Here is a 22,833-nt window from a genome sequence, read left to right as displayed (position 1 = left end):
CTTCTTGGAGTCTCTGCTGGTGGCTTGACAACCTTAAAGTGACAAAAATGGGGGGTTTTTTGTTTTTGTTTTTTTTTACACTTTTACATTTTTGTACAGCTTAAACAAATGGATATAACATGTTAATTAGTGAGCTTTAGAGGTGGTGACAGGGAGATTTCCTTACCTTTGGATAGAGGCAGGCTCGCTTTTTCACCCAGCTTCCAGTCTGAATGATAAGCTAAGCTAACTATCTCCTGGATGAGAGACAGATATGAGAGTAGTATCAATCTTAACTATAAATCTATTTTATTTGCTTCTTTAGTTACGATCTTTAATCTAATCTTTAGTTACTTTCTAACTCTACAGATAAAATATAATATATAATAATATATATTATTTATATATCTTTTTGTCTGTCTACACGTGACTAAAATATACCCAAGCTGCAAATAAGAACACAGGGTGGCATTTATGCCTGACTTACATACAGTATGGATTTCCCCAAAAGTCATTTTTAACCCTGAAAATGTTTTATGCTTTCTCTATATCACGGGATGCTAAAATACTTTGTAGCAATATGATTAATGTACTTTTGTAGAAATGGATTAATAAAAAACACAGTGTTCTCGCATTTTTCCCCGCAGCACTCATGTCAATGGCCTCCATTATTATGTATGTTCAAATATTTGGTATGTCTGCTCAGGACTCAACAATAACCCAAGCCTTACTGTGAGGATCGAATCACAGAGTGTGTGTGTCAAAGGGGTGGTGCTGATACATAGCACAGTTACCCCATTCATAGTAATTGAGGTGCAATCCCTCAGCTATATGGCATATATTTGCCACGCACACATGCACACTCAATGGCATCATCATACACACATGTTCATAACCCTTTAATCAATTAGTCTTTGGATTGCATGGAAATGTCAGCTGGTAGCACTCAGAAACCCCTCCAGTTCCTCACACACACAGGCAAATCACACTAAATCTCCAATCCCACCCCCAATATCCCCCAACGTCCCCTGACACCCCCTTTTTTTTAATACTGTCTATGTGCAATATGTAGATTCATCCCAACTCCACAAACAAATAAAAAAAATAAAAATACTGCACTGATGTAGCAGAGCATATACTAAATGTATGCAATGCATGTATTTGATATTGTTTATATGTGTGTGATAATCAGCATATTCTGCATATTTCTTGCCATGTGTGGTCCCCTAGCACGCATATACCTTCACTTAGTTACAACTGTCTGTAAATGGACCCTAACCACCCACCCAGCACACCCCCTCTCACCACCTTGAGAGATCAGGAATGCATAGACACGTTCAGCCTGTAATGTTCTTTACCGTTTGCACTGTTTATGCAGCCTGCACACTCATTTAAATAACCTTGATTACTTTATTTCGGTGTGTGTGTGTGTGTGTGTGTGTAAGTGGGCGCATGTGTTTGTGTGTGGGAGAGGAGAGAGAGAGAGAGACAGGTTACAGAGGTAATGTAGTGTTCCTTGGCACTTTTAATTTCTGTCGATTATGACAGTATATGCAGCCTGGCTTACTTGTTATTATATCATAAAGTCTGTGTTTATTTTAATAAGGCTTATAATGATTGGCACCATTAGAGTACTGAATTCAGGAATGTGCACAGGCGGAACAGCACTGATTGCTCATTCAGGTTTTCCACCGTGTTTTCTTAAAGGGGGTGGTGTGAGGGGACTGGTGGAGGGGTCTCAGGACTGATTCACATTATAATTAAAAAAGTCCAGCCATCCATGCACAGTTTGTTTCTTTATATGTTTGCTGCTGGAAGGAAAACATTGCATGTCCATGCTGGTTATTCTTTTTGAAATACTTCATAGCTCTGTGCTTCAACAGTTTGCAGCTGCACGGCAAAAAACAAAAACATTAATCAAAAGTTACTCAGTCTAGAAACTGTTTATCTTTGGTCCATTTTCAGCCTCAACTGAATTCACGCTTTCTTTTCAGGACCTGTCAAGATGTAATCAGAAATGGGAAATACAAACTTTTAATCATATTAGGTTTTATCTATCGCATTTGGATCCCCTAAGGATATATTTAATTTACCTATTTAAAGCGATCAGACTCAGATCTTGTATTAGATTCCAAACAGTGTTCAATGCAACTTTAATCAGCTCATTCTCCTTTGTCTTAGTTAGTTTTCTCACACTTTTGCAATTAAGCAAGAATTTCTTTTGAAGTTGATTGCCCCCTTCTCTCCACATTGCTTTTGTCTGTAGTTATTCAAATGAGCGCATAGCGACCTGGCATACCACCCTGTATTGTGCCTGCTGAGTTTATACCACTGCTATAGAACATAAACAAAGACTGTTTAATTAGGTGCCTTGCACTTTATTAGTCCTTAACTCATACTTAACACACACGCATACACACACACACTCACAAGCATCCCCCTTGAATACACACAACACTGCCTGCGTTATAGTCTTAACTTATTGAATAATGAGGCTCTTGCTAGGCTTGAACAAAGAATAGTTAAACTGCAATGAGGACCAACGTGTGTGTATGTGCACGTGCGCTTGTGTTTGTGTGTAGATGAATATCTTTTTTGGATGCTGACAAAGGGGAAGAGCTTGTTAAGAAAAATGTTTTCTTGGCCAGAAAACAGCAGCTTTTTGCTAACTGGCCTTTTTTTGTCAGGATAACAAAGGAAAGAGGAAATATGCAACATTTAAAATCTTAAACTGGCGAAACCACCTCCATTTTTAAACATATGCAGGCACATGAGCTGACGTTCTTTGTCTTAACCACATGCTTTTCTCTAACTTAGCTCCTGCCTTTGTCCCTTTGACAACTTTGGCTCTGTAGACTCTTAAGGCCGGTCACCATGGAGACCCACCCTCAAGTGGCGTGGGAGTGATGCGGGTCAGGGGAGGTCAAGCCGAGGGACTGTTTTGGCAAACGGAGCACGCTTCATTAGGCCTTTTGGCTTGGGGTTCATTAAAACTGCAATAGAGGACATTCCAGGAGACTCTATTAACCAAGCAGTTGTGTCAGGCCAACAGATTTCAAACATCTTGTGTTAAACCGCCGTGCTCTCCCCCCTCTTCACCCCCACGCACGCACACACAAATGCACACACACAAAACATACTTGCCCACACACAAAAACAAGTGTAGACGTCATATACACATGCACAAACACACTTTAAATCACATGCACACACACGCACACTCTCTCAACTGCTGCCACGCTCTACCCCGCGCCCTCCCTCATACAATAGCCTCCATCTGTTAGCCCGTTCAACTTTCCCTGACGGTTCTCTGGGGGTTGTGAGTCTGCAGGTGGAGGGAACCATAGTCACCCTGCCATTGCTCCAGTGACACCTTCAGATCATAATAAATACGCAGACTGATGGCAGTAGAGGGAGGGAGAATGTTTTGGGAGTTAACTTGAAAGAAGGGAAATAAATACACTTTATGAGGGATGAAGTGTTTCAGAGGTAGGGGTGGTTAAAAGTTAGATGATTAGGACAGAGTGACAGAGTGGGAGGAAGTTGTATGGGTAGAAATTAAGTGATAAAAGGCACATGGGAGGAATAAAAGAAAGGCACTAGGAGTCCATATATTTAATCTTATTGTTCAAGTGGCGCGTATACCACAGTGTGGCTAAAATGACTTACTGTAGAGATTGAGTCACATGATATAAGTAAATCAAAACACTTTGGTTAGATCAAAATGTGAGCTATGGCACTGCAGAGAGCGCCTGTCAGATCAGTGCTTTTAGCTGTCCGCTGTATAAGCAGGTATAACTGGATTATCCTTGTGTTTCGGTTGGCAAGCCTTATCATGTAGGCTCTGTGGTTGGTCAGTTCAAACTGGGCAGATTACAGTTTGCAGAGAAGAGGTTTAGCCTCGTTGGGAGCTCTGATATGTTAATTAAAGTAGATTTTCTGAAAATGGGACGGGCAGGATGGCAAACTCCACCTCAACAAAGCCATAAGCCCATCTGTTGGCAGAGGTGTATTTGGGCCTGATTGTGTGTGTTTTAATGGCTGTGTGTTCTTGTACTCCTATCCCTGTGAGAACCAGTTAGAGCCTTTCATAATGAGGCCATATATGTGAAGGGAGGTCATTGTGGTCTGTGATCAGTTTTGCAAGGGGCTTGTTTAAAAAGGATCTACAAAATTTTCAGTCCTGTTCAAAATGGTATGATAGTATCATGATTTAAGACATTTGCAGTACATCAGAAAGTATTGTAATATTATAATATTTAAGACTCGTCCCACCCGTTTAGACTGGTTTCTCTTTGGGATATAGAGCTTGAAAATGTGACATGTAACATCACACCACACTGGTTCACCATAATTCCCTGTGGTTTTGGTCCTCTCATATTATGAAGTGGTTTTGTCTGCAGCAGGTAATGTGTATAGTTCAATCTGCAGTAGCCTATTGGCTTTTGCACCTTGTAGCTTTCAGCCTGCACAGCTAAAATAAAGGTTGGTCAGTTTTGTGTGATGCTTAAAGTCGATAAAATATGAGACACAGAAGCAGGTGGCCAGGCATTTCCTCTTCTAGCTACAGGGATATGGAGGGACTGTTAAATATTTTGCAGTATATGGCTTATTGAGTTTGTTTAAGGCTGTATACTGATGGGAATTCAAGGTAAGCATCCTTGTACACAGTAAGAACCAGAACACACCTTTTTTTTACTTGTGCTAGGGATAATCAAATAAGAGTCTACCAACCATTCCTACTTGTTATTTTATTTTGGTAAATAAAGTAAGTAAGGTATTGCAAAAGGTTTCACTTATTTCAGGAAATTACCTTCAAATTCTTGATTTTTCCAACAGTCTACTGTTGGCCTCCCAAGCCTTATATTACACAAAACAAAAGCAGCACTTTATTGAACAATAATAAACTCATCCGCACTTGATGATAAAAACAGCAAACAACATCTCACCTCAACAACCATGGCACCACATTTGTAAGAAAATATCAGGTTAACTCACTGCAATGTTGAATTGCCTGTTCAGTCAATGTGTACTGAATTGAGCGCTTGCCTTGTAACAAATGAAATGATACAACACAACCCATTATTATAACTCTAAACAATGGTTTGGCCTTCGGTTCAGTGTTGAGGTGACAACATTACCTGACCTGTTCTTGTGAAAAAAAAATTTAAAAAATCACATTCTCCTGAGGTAAAAAGTGCAAAATCTTCAACTTTCTGGTAATACTAATCCTACCACTAATACTACTAATACCAACCCTTGAATTCCTGCAGTCTGCCTTTGATGTTGTTCAGTCCCATTTGACTCAACTTAAGTTGGTATTAAGTGCAGACAAATCCAAATTCATGCTATTTTCAAATGACAAATAGTTACCATCTAATCTTCCTAAGATCTCAACTGCTCAGGGGGTTGAAATCAAAATGGTAACAATATATTAGGTATTTAGGTATTATTATTGATCAGAACTTGTCATTGAAATCACACATTGAAAACCTTGTTTCCAAGCTGTAACTTAAAATAAGTTTCTTTTTTAGGAATAAATCTTGTTTCTCTGCCCCTTCCTCCTGGAATAATTTACAGAAGGACCTACAATTGTCAGAGCTGATTACTATGGGGGAATTTAAGTCAATTTTAGAGGATCAAGAAAATAGTACTCTTGGTAAATGTGATTGCTCCTACATTTTCACTGAAATCATTTAAGAAAATTGTACCTGTTTATGCATCATAATTGGATTTTTGTCCTTGACCTTGTCTTGCATATTAACTGGATATTGTGTTCACTTGTTTGTAGTGTGTGCCAGTTGTATTTGTCTGTTTGTATTGTTTGTGTTTACTGTTGTAACAATGTTTATGCTGCTGTCTTGGCGAGGTCTCTTGGAAAAGACATTTTAATCTCAATGAGATGTTTACCTGGTTAGATAAAGGATATATACTGTATATTGTGTGTGTGTGTGTATATATATATATATATATATATATATATATATATATATATATGTGTGTGTGTGTATGTATATATATATATATATATATATATATATATATATATATATATATATATATATATATATATATATATATATATATATATATATATATATATATATATATATATATGTATGTATATACATATATATATATTTATGTATATACTAATTCTGTGAGGGAGAGGTGAGGAGGAATATTACGGCTGACCTCACTTAAAGTTAGTGGTGAGAGTGATGGTTAAAGGTTGATGGTAGGATGAATTTGGTCTATGGAGATACTTTCATAGAAGATGGGAGTACAGAGATGTGCAGGGGGGCATGCACATTTGTATATGTGCATGTGCAGGGTGTGTGGGTGTATTTGTGGACAGCAGAACATTAATAATAGAACACAAGGATTTTGTTATTAAAGTGGCCTTTTATTGCTTAATAGCTTTTGTTAAAGGCTTGCTTTGGATCCGTTCAATATTGTTTCTCCCTATGCCTTGTTTTTGCCCCCATTTTTAGCTTGCCCAGATTTAGCTCAGTTTCATCCTCTAATCCTTCTGTTTTGTTAGTGACACTGGGAGAACAGCCTGGGCTGTGTGGCTCAGCCCCGCCTGTCAAAGCCTATAACATCTCTCACCAGGATCAGGTTATTGCCTGAGCTCTGTGTATCTTTATATTGAATTGCTTGTGATAGGAGGCTCTGGTGGTGTGTGTGTGTGTGTGTGTGTGTGTGTGTGTGTGTGTGTGTGTGTGTGTGTGTGTGTGTGAGTGTGTGTGTGGGTGTGTGTGGGTGGGTGTGTGTGTGCCTCCATGCACATATGTTTTTGTGTGTATTTATTTTACATGGATGAGGTATCTATGAATAAATGAATGGGACACACAAGAGTGGATATAACAATTGTCTTTTCTGACCTCAAATTTCAATATTGTCCCCTTATGTCTCTTCCACCCTCCTTCCCCACCCAGCACCATGTTCTCTGCTTTGCTCTCCATTCGTCCATCACCACAGAGGGGTGATAGATGGGGGCGAACGTTAAAGTTTGTGGGCCGTGGACGGACAGCTCGGCATGAATATCAGCGGCACAGAGTAAGCGCTGGGAATTGGATGAGCGAGAGCGAGGGAGGCGTCAGCACTTTCCCTCCCATGCATTTTCACTCAGCCGGATTGAGTCTTATTATCTGACCCTGCTCCTTTTCCCTCAGTGACCTAATAATATTGTTTCAGCAATCCTGTCCAGCCTCTGACCTCATGACTTCACACAGGAATCTGTTAGATGAAGAGTTCCACTTTCCCAAGGAAGCCTTGTACTTTTAAACTTTTGCTTCTTCCTTGGCCCTGGTGTGATCATATGTGCTAGCAGCAACTAAGTGATATATATTTATTATTACTCTATGTCTACATGATACTACAGTTGAATTAGCATTACCAATTATATCCCTGTAATGCTGTTTATTAGTCTAATGAAGATTTGATCTGAAGATTTGAACATAGACCCTCTCACACTGGCCCAGTAAGCCTCCTGTTATACTTAACCTAGACACAGAAAGATCCCATTTTATTGGACAATAGTGTTGTTATTTACAACGAAATCAAAGTCACAATATCAATGAATTAACATGGTTATGTAGGAGCTTGTTAGGCAGCTGAGGTAAATGGGGGAGATTTGGGAAATAATCCCTCCCCAATCTGGACACCACAGCTGGTTGTCTCAAGCCTCTCTGTCCATCCTGACACATAAACACACGTTTGCACACACACAGCTCTGAACTCCATGTTGCTGCCAACATGCATAGGGAGACAGGGATGGGGCCTGAAGGGGAACAGCAAAGAGTGTGTCGGTGTGTTTAATTGGGTTTTTCCAAATCCATCTTAACCCCGATATATGTCCTTCCACATGCTCCAGCATCACTTGGTCTACAGGTCACCCAAAGCACGGCACACCAACTTGAGAATAGCTTCAAACAAACTTGCCAACAGTGAGGATGTGGTTCATGTCCCTATTCAGACTTCATCACTATAACAGACTTTTGAAGAAAGTGCTGCTGAAGGGGATTAAGCGACTATCTATGCTGTCAGACTTTTGAAAGTCCTCTTATCTTTGTTTGCTACTGTTATTTTAGTGATGCCTGTAATTGTCATTTCTGGTTTCTGGTGATGCGTATTCTCAGTCTGTGGCTGTCTGTTAAATCTCCTTCTCCTGTGGTCGACTGGGAGCCAGATTGGTAGGGGAAAAAAAACATGTTGACCTTGTCTACAGATTTAGAACACAGAAGCATCACTGATATGGCAGCTGTACTGTGGCAGGCAACAGAAGCCGGGGCTCCAATCAGATCATCGGGTCAGATGGCTGTAGTTAATGCCCAGGCTCAGAGTGTGGATGTAATATTCTCCAGCTCAATGCACAAAGACAATTTTTCAGGCCTTTGTCGGAGCCCTCAGAAGTCTTGAAGGGTTACTGAACCCCTTTTTTTCATTAAATTAACCACTTCCTAAGAACTGTGGGGGCTGAACTAGTTACATCCTCTTCGTGGTGTGGATCGCATATTCGCCCAAGCTCCTCTGCTTCTGACTCTAAGCTGTCATATGCATTTTATAATTAAGCTTTTTTTTTCTTTATTTTGACAAGTGACAGAATGGGAGCTGCCACGTTGCTAATGGCAATCTAAATGATTCAAATACGCCCCCAAACCATGCACATTCCACACAAATACTGTACATGCACAGGAACTCAAACACACACACGAATATATCACATGCAATCTCACTCTTGCTCCACTTTTCTGAATCAATCTCCTGGACATGACCCTATCTTTCCCTCTTCCACATATTGTGTTGCTTTCCACCGTAGTGCTTATTGCTTTCTTTGATTAATCTTCCTCCTTGCTTTCCCTGCCGCACTGGTCTGAGTCAGTAGACTTCCTGTTGGTTTTCAAAACAACTCCTCATGTCAGCCTTCCTTCCTCCCATCTCCCCTCTTCCCCTGCTCCTCCCTCGTCTTCTATTCATCACTCCACAGCCCATTTTACAGTATCTTTCTGTCTCCTTCCTCCATCCGTTTCTCTCGCTCCATTACCTTGCTCGTTCGCATCCCCTTCGTCTCACCCTCTGCCTGTCCAACCTCCTGACATGAATTCTTTTTACCCTCTTACTGTATTTCCCTCCTCTTCCCTGCATTTCTCCACTCGCCATTCATTTTCAGGTTCTCTGTCCATCTCCCTCCCTCCCTCACCTCTGTCAGACCCAGCTCTCTCCCTCCTCTTCCTTCGCCTGGCAGTGGAGCGGCTCCACTCTTGCTGACATTGCTGTTTGTGTGAACTGAGTGCTGAGCTTCACAGCCCCCTCGCCTCCCATTGCTCCCCCCGCTGCCTCTCCTCCTCATCCTCCACCTCCCTCCCTCCTTTCCTCCTGCCTCCCACCTACATACCCCTCCAGGCAGGGGAATTAACCTTCCAGCCCTGGGCTGCTGGGCTTAATGACTGTCTGTGGGGCCGGCTCCGACTACATGGCCCAGCTGCTAACATCTGGGCTACACACACCCACTCGCACTGCCTATACACATGCACAAAGACACACACACACACTACGCACAGAATAGATACTGGACACTGGCACATGTGCAGTACTATATGTTCAAAATTAGGTTACAGCCTTTGAATTTGTGGCATTATAAGGGTGCGTGTCATTATCATTCTTTCTTTATTGTCTGCTGCACAAATGTGAGAGTTTCTTAGCAATACATTCTGAGAGACGGTGGTTTGTATATCATAACCGCATGGCTGACCCACAGTAGAAGAATGGGTGCATCAGAATAACTGCTTTTGTGTTTATACGGAGTAAATAGCTTGTACATGTAGTCAATACAGACCCATGGAACAAGTGTAGACTATCAGCAGATCAAATGAAAAATACATGCACGTGGAAAATAAACATGACCTTTAAGTTGTCTTGCTAGGAGAGCTTTCAGCATGTTCCACTGAGCAAATAGTGGTATTCTCCAGCCACCATTCAGTTGGAAGTATATAATTGACAAAAGAGGAGGAGCGGGGTGGGGTAGTGGGGGGCAATATTCAGAAAAAAATCAAATATTCCACCACTGTATTCCACTGAAAGTGAAATCTTTGGCCTATCTCTGTATCCATCCCTGCAGCGGAACACATCACCCCAGGAGTATTCAGTATAGGAAATACAGTTATGTGGATACTCTCTACGCCATTCATTATGTATGAGCATAAATGTTACAAACTAGCAGCTGTGAAGACATCCATGTTGCATCTGTATCTTTGAGGGCTGCTCTGCTCCTTCCAACCCAGCACAGTGAAATGCTAAATAATGGGATCCATGAATACTCCCCAGAAAGAAGCAACATGTATGTTTTCTGCTCTCATTTATGTCTCATTGCAACTTTTATAGTTATTTACTAAATTCTACTGAAACCAAAGGGTCTGTAACTTTTGAAAAGGTCAGTTTGTTACTATTTAGCCTTAAAACTATAGACTTCTTGAAATCTTTTGGGCAGCCGTGACATTGTTGGTGTTTTTTGGTATTTATCCTCCCATTCAGGTTACCCCTTTGCAACCGCCGCCACCTAGACTTCTCATACATGCCTCTCCCTTCATTCTTCAGTCTCTCCTACTGCCTCTCTCTCTTTCTTTATATGTTTGCCTCTGTCTTACACTAAGGAGTGAGAGAAGGGGGAGTCCCATTGGCATTCTTTAACATCTCCGTTGCTCACTTGTGTTCAGAGAGCCATCTGTAGATCAGGAAGACAAAAAGACGCTCCCGAGCCTTGGCGTCACTCAACAGGTAAGCACATCTCTCTCTCTCTCTCTCATGCAAATCTGAACACCTATTCAAAGATTCTTGGCTTTTTTAGAAAGAAGTGCGCCCTCTCTGTGTGTCTGTCTGCCCGCCTTGCTCTTTTTCTGTCTCTGCACCCTATAGGCACGCAGATGTGTTTGAGTTGGTGGAGGTTGAAAGAAGGTTTTGCCTCTCTGTCTCTCAACTTTTTCCTAGGGAGAGTGTGTGTGTGTGTGTGTGTGTGAGTCTATGTAGCAAAGTCAGAGTATCCAGTAGACTTGAACACAGCTGAAAGGAGCAGAGACAAACACCTAACTTGGGTTTCTCTGAGTGCCTTGAAGTTGTACTGGACATTGTCAAGCTACTGCTGAACTGCTGGATCAAGCTGATATGTTTCAGCCTGACTATCCTTGGGGCTGAAGTCTCCTCTGTCTGTGTTCAGCACATTCAACCAAGTCTTAATCAGACTGCTACAAGAATGCCACGTCTTAACACACAATCAATGATTTGCACGTGATTAGATTCCGTTGATAATCTAATCTGCATCTTTTAGAAACCCTCTATATCAGCAATTCAGTGTTAAAGCAGTAATGGTTCACAACACAGCTTTTATAAGCTACAGTAATTGGACCCACAGGCAACTGGTGAGATTGGTAAGAGGTTAGGTTGGTATTAAGATGTAGGACGACATCTGAATTGGATGGCTGCATGGAGGCTGAAACTTCATTTTCTGCACATTGACTGATTTCATGGGGTTTCACATTAAATTGGTCTAGGATTGAGTGTATTGAGTCGTTTGATGATATTATGAAAGATGCCATTAAAAGTCTACCTGTCGGGGTCACGCTGAATGGTTCAGCTACCTCTAATGCCCTTGCGGGGAGAGCGACAGCCTTGACTCTGAAAGCGAATCAAATTTCAAATCAAACTTTCTAATTTGCATTTGTAAGAAGCTGGTGAAGACCAAAGTCAAAAAAAAAAATCTGTGGCAATGAGTGCCGCTGTAGTAAAATATGGGTCTTCCTTTTATTTGAAGACCAATTAAATTGCCATTCAGTCCAGTATATATTTAATGTTACATTTTAAGCAACTGTTAAATGACATACATTATAGTTATTCAACCAATGCTACACCATGCAAGGTTTTTCAACAAAGAAAACACATATTGCAATGAAGGCATTGTTTGAATTTGTAAGAGTAATGTGGGGAGGTCAGGTGGGCTACGTCTGCTTTCATTAAGAGTCCCATTGAAAATGGTGACTCGTGAGGCCAGCAGAAACCTTTCTATGTTGGCAAAACACTTCTCTTCCTCACAGGCAATATCTGCTGGTTGAGCTCCAAAGTCTGGCTTTTTCAACATACAATAGACAAAAGAAGGAAATCTGGTACTGCTCATCAGGAGATATATGGCTGTAAATGACAATGGAATGACAGACATTGTCAACATTTGACAGGGTATAATGATTGTGTTTGTGTTTACCTACATAAGGCATTAAAATATGCAGAGATAAAGAGAAGATGGGCACTTTTAACCTCAAAAGAAATACAATTCATTGAAGAGGGAAGTAATTGCCCTTGTGTGTTCAAAGAGTATACTGGGGGCTCTGAAATACACAAATGTTTTGAGAGCGAAAAAATAATTGAGTGTGAGTTAATTCTTATCAAAGCCTGTTGGAGTGCAACTAATCGACTGAGGGGAGATGCGTCAAAGAGCTGTTGCCTTCAATTCATTTTGTCTATTCAGATGAGAAAATATTTAGTTTTCAATTAAGTAAATCACTATTATTTGTTCCACTCCTGCAGCAGATAAATTGAAGTGATTACAAACTGACTAAAAATCCACAGAGGGCTCTTTCAGGTCAAATAAGGAAGAGTATTGGATGCAGTGGGCACAGACCCACAGCACGGCCTACAGTCATCCAAATTCAAACTGTCCTTGGGATTGATTCGCAATAAGACCACGTCATGTCGATCATACTCTACTTATCCATGGGAAATTACCTGTAAAAAACAAGTGTTTTGGGTTTTTTTCTAAAAAGCACAAATAATGTAATTCTTAAAAATATTAATTACAATCAAATTTCAGCGTTATTACTTTGAGTTCAGCATTATTCATATCTATAAAACTGCCAGTAGTGCAATCATTTAAAACACAATGTTGTAACTGACTTTCCTTATTAAAGGACCATGCCAATATGATTGCATGTTTCTAACCTATTTATTCAAAGTCAACTATGAAATAAGTGCATTATGTTTACGCAGCTATGGAAAGACTGTTGTCATCACAATGTTAATGTTAGGAAACAAAGAAAATTGATTTAGTGTAGGGAAGGACAGAGGTCATAAATACAGGAGACATTAACAATAGATATAGATAGAAATAGAATAGACAAACACTGTAAGAATGTCACACTGTTTCCTTCCTTAAACTGATTATAAACAAAGGTTGTTTTAAGCTATTTGAAGAAATGACCTGTGCTGTCATGCTTCTAGAGAAGAGAATCACTATTTACTTCAACTTTTAGATAATTTATAGTATTTACATTTTGTCTTGCCATGCAGCAATTTATATTCCTTTGAATTTATTTTTTGACAGCTATTGTTCTCCATTAATTCACATTATCATTTTATAATCTGATTGAAAGCTCCAACATTTGAGACTTGGATGCTGAATAGTAATAAGTAATAGTAAACAGTGTTGCAAACATAGTCTATGTTGTCAAAAAAATCAAACCTCGAAAACACACACACACACACACACACACACACACTAGATCACACACAAGATCTGGAAGATTTTGATGCATGAACTATAATGTTTAACCGTTGTATTTAATACGTATAGATTTAAGTTTAATGATAATGAACATGTCCCAAGGCAGACACAGTAAAAGTCCAGAGCTGCTCACTGATACTAAGATGGGAGTATGATTTTGCTGGGTATCACTTTTAAAAAACTGAGCTGAAAAAATAAGCTTCCTACTTTGAGAGTGATAAGTGCTTTCAGAGTGATCCTTTAATTGGCCTTTGATCCACACATGATTCTTTGCCTCAGATAACTTTGAGCGGCTTTGATCACATCTGTCCGATCTGATCATTGCTGCATAGTTTTGAGTGGAAATTGTGAGGGAGATTATAAAAGGTTATTGATGAGGAGAGCAGGAAATAGCCTAGCCTAACCCTCACAGTCAGTTTGTACTGATTACTGTGACTGATAGTATGCAGTCCATGAAAATACACATAACCAAAACAAAACTTACTCAGTGTGTGCCTGAGGCCAATTTCTCTATGTGTAGTCATCAGGATGGTTCATATCTTGCAATGGCTTTAACTGAAACTAATATCTATAATGGTAACTATAGTGAATTTGATGTAGAGTACTGTATGTACATCATTGGTCATGGGTCTCATAGAAATAAGGAGAAGGTCATAGCTAGAAGGTCATAGGTTCAATTCCCACTGTTACTACATATAGCCTGCAGAGGACATGGAAATAGCATGTACACACACATCATCTCCTCCTGTGGATCTGTAAAACAGAAACTTTTCATGAGTTAATACAAACAGGTGTGTTTTCAGTTTTGTGAATTTTCATCAGTTTGTCTGAAAAATTATGAAGTAATTACTGGGTGGAGGCTCATGGGTGGAGAGATACATGTTTCTCATTGGATAGCAATGACATGCAGATAAGTAATCCTTTTAAAATGTATTTTAAAATAAAGCATGAATAGGACATTAGCTGGCTACTTAAGCTAACCTGGTTACCAGTATTGTTCATATGTGGCCATCTAACATATCATCCATAAGGCTACATTCCAAGAAATCTTCCTGAAGAGCATAAAAACCTTGTCATGGAATTTGTTCCTATATGCATAGATGCACTTGTGGATACCTGTGTGGTGTTCTTAACATTGCTTTGACTTTTAAGCACATCAGCAAAAACAGTGGACAGAAATACAATTCACCCATGACAAAAGAAAGTCCAATGTTTGTATGCTCACCCATTCAGACACACACTCACACACCAATGGCACAGCCATCGGGAGCAATTTGGGGTTCAACATCTTGCCCAAGGACACTTCAACATGCAGACTGGAGGAGCCGGAGACCTTCTGATTAGTGGACAACCCGCTCTACCTCCTGAGGCATAGACGCCCTGTTTATAGTAGTTTATGTTTGTATGTGTTTCATATGTTTGTATTTTCATGGTTGTTCCAGGATTGTTGGAGGTCAGATGTGGTGAAATGGACTTCTTGTCAGCATGGATTGTGTCTCCTTCAGCACTACCCTTTCTCTGTCTCATCTGGGGTAAGAGAACAAATGCCACCATGGAGCTATCATTACAGTAACTGTGGCCTTTTCAAATCACATCCGTGTTCAGCATTCAACTGAGCAGTGGGAACCTTTACTTTATTGAAGCCTTAACTGAATTTTCACAAATGGATGCTGTATGTTTACATGCATGACTTGCCTTCTCAAACTGGCTACTTGAGTAACAAAAGCTTACAGTGATGCATGTACTGTAAAGTCACTGCACTGTAAATCAGTTAAACTAACCTAGTTAATCTCATACATACACACTTTACATTGTGATAATGTTGGTTGAGATGCCAGGTTTATTTCAGTATAAATTGGCTTACTATATGCTGTATGTTTCTCCTTTAACTTTTATTTTTATATTTATCTGAGCAAATAAGACATCAGCTAGCATATCACAGTAGTGAACTGACCCGCTATTAAAACTGTGATCATTCTTACCTTCCACTGTTGTTATTGCGTAGTCCAGAAGTAAACCAGAAGCTCCATCTTTTTCTCTCTCTTTTGCTGGGGGACCATTGTCCCTATGAACAATTGGTAACAGTGAAACTCAGTCTCTGGGTATTGACCTGCCAGTAAACTGCTTCTCAGATGGTCGATTAGTTTCCGAACCGCACTCCCCTAGCCAACGTCGGAATTGGGGGGCTGTGTCTGACCGTTTATGTAACTTTCTGAAACCGACAATCTGATATTCACACTCACTTCACACAATGATTGGCCCGCTGTGTGGAGGTGAGAAAAGGTTTGAACTTCTCTCTAAAGCTCTTTTTTCATTATTTTCAAAACTATTTCTGTCACTTTTTATATATACTGTATAACTGAGAGCAACACTATAAATGTCTGAAAATGTGCACCATTATGCGTCTAGCCCCCCTCTATAACAGCCTGCTTTTCATGCCGCCTTCAAGTGTGGCTGTTCTGAACAGCTATAAACACTGATCTCTAATGTGGACAACATGTCAAACGAACCAGTGCTTTTGTATAAATGGCTGGTAGGTGATGTGACCCTATTGCAACTTTTCTTAGCTGAAGGTAAATCTGTTTGGTGTGAGCGGTATGCTGCTGTGCATGTTAACCTTGACAGTTTTCATAGACTAGGTGTGTCCTATTTTCACCTCTGTCATTGAGTAGTTTATACAGAAAATAAACAAACATCAACATAATTTCACTTCTGCAATGACAAATCAAAATGAGTTTGATGAGAAGATTGATATCGTCCTTATACTTGTAAGTTAAGGATAGGGCTAGTGCCAAGAGGCTATTAGCTAAACATAAAGTCTGAAAGCAGTGGAAAACAGCTAGCCCATCTCTCTCCAAAGTTTAAAACTCCAGCTACTGGCACATCAATTCTGTTAACACATTGTATCTCTTTATATCCGTACACAAACAGAAAGGTAAAAATGACAAATGGTCATTTTAGAAAAAGTAACAGTGATTGTAGTGTATTTCTTGACAAACATCAATGTATCCATCCACCCAGCTACCTCCTAGTGACAAGACCCCATGAAGTCACCTCTCCCCTCTGTTGTTGGTGAGGACTACAAATTGTCTGTTTGTGTATGGATTAAACAAACAAGACATGTTAACTAGTGAGCTTTAGAGGTGTTGGTATATTTTAACTTTGGGACAGAGCCAGGATAGCATTAGCTGTTCGGCTGGCTTCCGGTCTTTATGCTCTATCTATTCCTTTAAAGCCAGAGGTCGCAAGTGATAATCACATGATAGTCGTACATTGAATTTCTCATCATTTCCCAATTTTTTTTTTGAGTCATTTAGGCAGCCAGACTGACAGTGAATAGAGTGGTGGAATAAGGCCACAAGCAGGAAACAACAAAGATTTATGTCTCTCTGTGAGGTGTTCACTTCGTGTTTTTCTTTTGTGATAAAACCATTGAAATGCATTTGTGACATAATAAAATGTAACAAGAGCACAAAAAGAAGAGACATGAAGTCATATTGACTCAGTAATACAAGTTACTGTACATGGTTTGCTAACAAGTTTGCTAATATTAGCTAACTTAGCTTAGCCACCAGAAGCTATGCTAAGACTTTTGGGCAAAACCCCTAAATGTACTAAATTGAGCAAGGGTGCAATTTATTGCTAATGAATTCAACTTGTTGTAGGAGGAAGACTGTATTATTTCTTCATTTAAATGTTACATACCCTCACTTCAGAAAATGACTACTGAGTTTTATCACTATATTTTACTATGGTATTTAGTATTTTTATCACAGAATAATACAGCATAATACTCTTTCAGCAGCCACTGTAGACCACCGTTGAGTATTCATTTATGTAAACTCTATGCAAATGTTCTCCTGTGTTTGGTTGTTTGTATGCATCCTCTGTAATGGCCAATCTTGCCCTTCATATTTGACGTGAGGTGACTGGTTCAGCCTTGATCTGAGAGCTCTGCCTCTCACTCATGTTGTCAGACGCAACAGAGCATGCACTTCACAAACAACTTGGTCATTGCTTCAATGAAGGTCAAGATTCAAACAGCCTAGTGGAATCAGACTGGCTCCCCTGTGGGGTATTGTTTAAACGTGATTTGCGCTTAGATATTAGGCACTAATTGGAGTATGCAGTTGCATTTGGCGCCTTTAACTGAATTTATTCATAAACTCCTATGTATAATAATCATATAATCCTAGCCCCAGTGTTAGAGGCTCATGGGTGGTCTGCTTTAAGGTTACCTTCCTGACTCAAGCACACTGCACCAATGTCACCTAAGAGTCTGGTTGAAGGATGGCCAACCCCACCTATGACAAACAAGGGGGATTAAAGTGATAATCATTACTCTTCCCAGGAGGAATTAGCTAGTGGGACATCGACATTGAAGAAAAACTGCAGGTAAACGAGGTCTCTGATACCCCGTGCTTTTTTCCTCCCCCCAATATCCTATCTGCATGGCCGAGGGGGGATTTAATTCGCAGTAATTACTTTATTGACTCATTTTCAGGGCCGTATCACTGCAGTTTCCCATCAATAAAACATATGCCAGGATGAATAATGTGGCCAGACACAATGGGGTGCCTTCTCAGACAAAAGACCACAAGACTGCATCCCTGTGGTGTATGTTTATGTCATGCTCCCTCTACTCCTTTTATTTTTCCTCCATAACACTCCTCTCACATACTTAGCCCTTGTTCTTCTCCACCTCTTTAAATTAAATAACATCATATCTCTTCCCTCCTCTACCATTCCACTCCAACTCCTTTCCTCCTTCTCCTTTTATGTCTCTAGGCACGCAGGCACAGCAGGCCTTCAGGTCTGAGCCCAGGAACCTCACTGTGCGGATGGGAGCCACAGCTGTGTTAAGGTGTGAGGTGCTACGGGCCTCAGGGACTGTGCAGTGGGTAAAAGATGGCCTCCTCCTGGGACCTCAGAGAAGCCTGCCAGGCTTTCCACGCTACAGCATGATTGGAAACCCCAAGAGAGGTAAACAGGATACTGACGGAATAAAGTATATAGCCAACTGGGATTTGATGGACTTATCCAAGCTAAATAAATGAACTTATTTGATAACAGGGCCATTAAAAAGATGCCAAAATTAGTCATCATAACTAGTAAACTCCCTATAGTTGTATTAAGTTTACAGTTACCAAGTTGGGAAAAGAAAAAAAAAATCTCATATAAACAATTAACTCTAAAGATCCAGTTGAGTGGAGTAAAATAAAATAACATAGGTCAAGGTAGAGCTAGACCATGACAGCAGATGTGGAAGGGTAAATGTCACGATGATTTACCAAAGAAAGTAACATAATAACATGCTGTCAACATTAGATTTATCCTACAGCATACTTTATTTTCTTGTGACATATAGTTCATCTGGTTTTAATTGTGAAGTGCTCCTGTCAGATGAGGAAGCATCCAGCAGTACAGCTTGATGTTGGCTACTCTAAAAGTAAATGAGATGATGTTTTTGCCGTGGCTTCAAAGTGTTGTAATAAACCAACATAGATATTACGGGCACCTTATTGCACACTGGCTCTCTATGCAGGGAGCATCTGGGACTGAGGCGTTGATCTGATTGTCAACAGCCTCTCACTAACCCCCCCTCACTGTCACTCACATGTAAAGACGTAAAAAAAAAAAGAAATTAAAGCAACAGAGTGTCAGCAAATCAGTGAAATGTGGTGGGAATAAAGTGTGTTGCAGAATCTGCACCACAGTCTATAAAAAGTAATAGCCAATTAGAAGGCAATCCCGAGTAAGAGAAGAGCATCTGTTCCTGATCAGCCCACAACTAGACAAGCCGCACTTCACTGTTGCAGTGTATGGGAAACCGCCAACAACATATAATAACTGAGAGATGCATACATGCCCATCCATACATTGTTCATGCTTATTAATGCCCAGCGTTTTCACAAACTTAACCCCAAAATATTGTTTGTTGGCTGATTAGTTACAAGTGAACAAATTACAGTAAGCATTACAGCACATAAAAGGTTAGAAAAACTTGCCTGTTTTTTTTTTTTTATCAACAACAACAAAATAAGAAAATATACACATGGATATATGGACCACAAACACACGCAAACTGTCAAACACTCAAACATGCACTCATGAATAAAATACCCATCAGCGCAGGTACACTTTACAAGGAAAAGAAAAGACTGATGTATGCAATCACTTTACACTTCACAGAAAGAGCAAAATCATTTAAGATGACACTTGACTGCACTTGATACTCCACCAGTTTTCACTGATTGTCACCATCAGTGATGTTTATTGATGCTTAGAAAAGCCTGAAATTCCACATTCACACAGACAAGAGAGGCCAGCGTTGATTTCAACATATACTTACAGTAGATGTAGCACCCTTACTTTCCCCAAGCTGAGGCAATAATGTAAATGTGTATCGACATGAGCCCAGATGTCATAGGATGTCATACATTTGTGTTCAACAATGTGAATTGTCAAGACAAACACACACAGAAGAACAAATAAAACTGGTTGTTCAAGGCACCAAAGCATTAAGTGAGTTTTTTCTTAATTCATTTTCACTGATTGATCCACAAGGTTAAACATAATTGTAGTACAGGGCATGCAGCCTGTCAATTAGGCAAAATTTAATTATGAGTGAACACTCATGAAGACAGTGTTCACATGACATCACTCTTGCAAGTCGTGTATATTTTTCTTAACTAATAACAGCTAGGTAATATCAATTTTACCATTTGCACCAAGGTGCAGTGTGTAGAATTTAGTGGCATCTAACAAAACAGACCTGGCAGAAATAGAATATAATATTCATAAGTATGTTTTAATTAGGGTATAATCGCCTGAAAATAAGAATTGTTGTGTTTTTGTTGCCTTTGAATGAGCCCTTTATGTAATGCTGAACAGAGCCAGAAAAAGATGTGATAAAGACCTTTCAGCTGGTTCACACCTGTCATGTTGCGTGTATCTCGTACAATAGATAACAACTAAACACATGACAATATAAAAGCTTTCTAAAATAATGATAATAATAATAATAATAATAATAATAATAATAATAATAATAATAATAATAATAATACATTTTATTTATAGAGCACTTTTCAGCATAGTCAAAGACACTTTACAAAAGTAAAAATGATCATAGAAAATACTAAAACACTAAAAACATGTGATACACAACATCACACATTAAAAGCAGTTCTGAAAAAGGTGAGTGTGATTTAAACATGGACAGATTGGTGCAGTCTCAGATGTGTTTGGGGAGGGAGTTCCAGAGGGAGGGGGCAGCTATGGAGAAGGTTCTGTCGACCCAGGTCCAGTGCTTGGTCCTTAGTAGTGGAGACAGGAGGTTAGCATCAGAGGAGCAGATGCAGAGCATTGGATCCGTTGTGGGACAGGGAGCCAGTGGAGGTTCTGGAGGACAGGGGTGATCATGGGAGCGGGAGTTGGTGAGCAGGCAAGCAGCAGAGTTCTGGATGTACTGGAGTTTATTTAGGACTTTGGATGATGTTCCATAAAGAATGCTGTTGCAGTAGTCAATCTGGATGTGGTGAAAGCATGAATCAAAGTTTCGGCAGCAGAAAAGTAGAGTGATGGGTGGAGACAAGCTATGTTTTTTAGGTGGAAAAAAGCAATTCTGGTGATTTGTTTGACATGGTGTTTGAAGGAGAGGTTGCTGTTGAAAATGACTCCAAGGTTGCAGATGTGTGGGGAGGGGGACAGAGTGGAGTTATAGATGGTGAGGCAGAAGTTGTGAGTGGTTTTGATGAGGGATTTGGGGCCGATGATTATCATGTCTGATTTATCACAGTTTAGTTTAAGGAAGTTGGCTTGCATCCATGATTTAATTTCAGTGAGGCAGTTGGTCAGAGTGAAGTGAGTTGCAGTGGAGATGGATTTAGTGGAGATGTAAAGCTGGATGTCATCAGCATAGCAGTGGAAGCGGAGACCGTGACGACGAATGATGTTACCAAAGGGGAGCATGTAGGGGATGAACAGGAGAGGACCAAGCACTGAGCCCTGGGGAACACCTTGGGATAGAGGAGTGGTGGAGGAGGTGCAGTTGTTGATGTTTATGAACTGTTGTCTGTTTTTGTGACATATGACTTTAGTTAAGAGAGGGCAGTACTGGTGATGTTGAGGGAGGATTGAAGGTGGGAGACAAGAATGGTGTGGTTAATGGTATCGAAAGCTGTAGTGAGGTCGAGGACGATGAGAATGCTGAGGTGATCAGAGTCTGAGGAGAGGAGGAGGTCGTTTGTGACATTGAGGAAGGCTGTTTTTGCACCATGAGCGGAAACCAGATTGAAATGGTTCGAACAGGTCGTTGGAGATGAGGTTGGCTTTATATTTATTTATATTTATTTAAATAATTAATTATACAGTCTGACTAAATAATGGAAACTAATTGTCCAAATGAAGATCAACAATACACTCTAGTTAGTTTTTACTTTGAATGGCCACCATAAAGTTATCCATAAAAAGTAATATTTATATCTTAGAGAAGACTGTAGGAACACTGTGCTGTTTAAACAGATTAAATGTCTATCGTCTGCATAACTTTCATGTTTTCAACACATGCCAATGTTTAAAAGCATTAGAAAATAAACAGTGAGATTAAACACCATTTAATTTACTGGATAAATTTACTGGATAAATGAAAAATAAAAAAACATATTGATACTTTCTGTATCAATAGGCATTGTGCTGTGTAGGATCACCTTTCTCAATTATGTAACAATATTTAACAACAATAATATATACATAATATATAATATATCAGTGTCTTCATCTTTAAGGCAAATATACACATGCCAGCCAGGCAATGGGCAAAACATATTCTGTTGCAACAGACATAATGGCTATGTAGATATACTGTATCCCAAAATTTTGAACGCCCTTGCTGAAATAAATACATAGCAATGGACAAATGAACGAATCGTGTTGCAGCCATCCACCATCTCCCCAACCATAAATGCATACTCTCCTCAACTTAATTGCACTATTTGTGTGTAATTTCAGGAAAGAGGAATATGATTAATAACTTCAATGTCTCTCTCTCTCTGCACTCAATGATAACTTAGATGTGAAAATTGCTTCTGGTTGGTGTTAATTATCTTGCCAGCTTACTTGACACATGCTTTTTTAGGCCTGGGTGGTTGTCAGACCAAGATACTATTTTGCACATGTTAGTAGGCTGTGAGCCAGAGAATTGGGAACTGGAGAACCAACACTGAACATCATCTAATCCCCACAGGTTATGGCAATGCATCAAACAAATCAAGCCCTGTTGGCATGCCAGACTATCAGAAGAG

The 22,833-nt window shown here is 39.8% G+C and overlaps 1 protein-coding gene across 1 annotated transcript in view; it reads left to right on the top strand.

The window, feature by feature from the left end:
• Positions 1-22,833, top strand: part of nphs1 (NPHS1 adhesion molecule, nephrin) — a 65,202-nt gene that overhangs the window by 11,762 nt on the left and 30,607 nt on the right. Inside the window, exons 3-5 of the mRNA XM_042422774.1 lie at positions 10,698-10,758; positions 14,971-15,060; positions 18,317-18,511. Coding sequence (XP_042278708.1) covers positions 14,997-15,060; positions 18,317-18,511 — 259 coding nt within the window. The 5' untranslated portion in view covers positions 10,698-10,758; positions 14,971-14,996. The remainder of the gene's footprint in view (positions 1-10,697; positions 10,759-14,970; positions 15,061-18,316; positions 18,512-22,833) is intronic.

This window comes from Thunnus maccoyii, chromosome 10 (genome assembly GCF_910596095.1).
Source record: "Thunnus maccoyii chromosome 10, fThuMac1.1, whole genome shotgun sequence".
In the NCBI taxonomy this organism is placed as follows: Eukaryota; Metazoa; Chordata; class Actinopteri; order Scombriformes; family Scombridae; genus Thunnus; species Thunnus maccoyii.
Note: the sequence above shows the minus strand (reverse complement) of the source record. Positions and strands in the feature narration are given on the sequence as shown.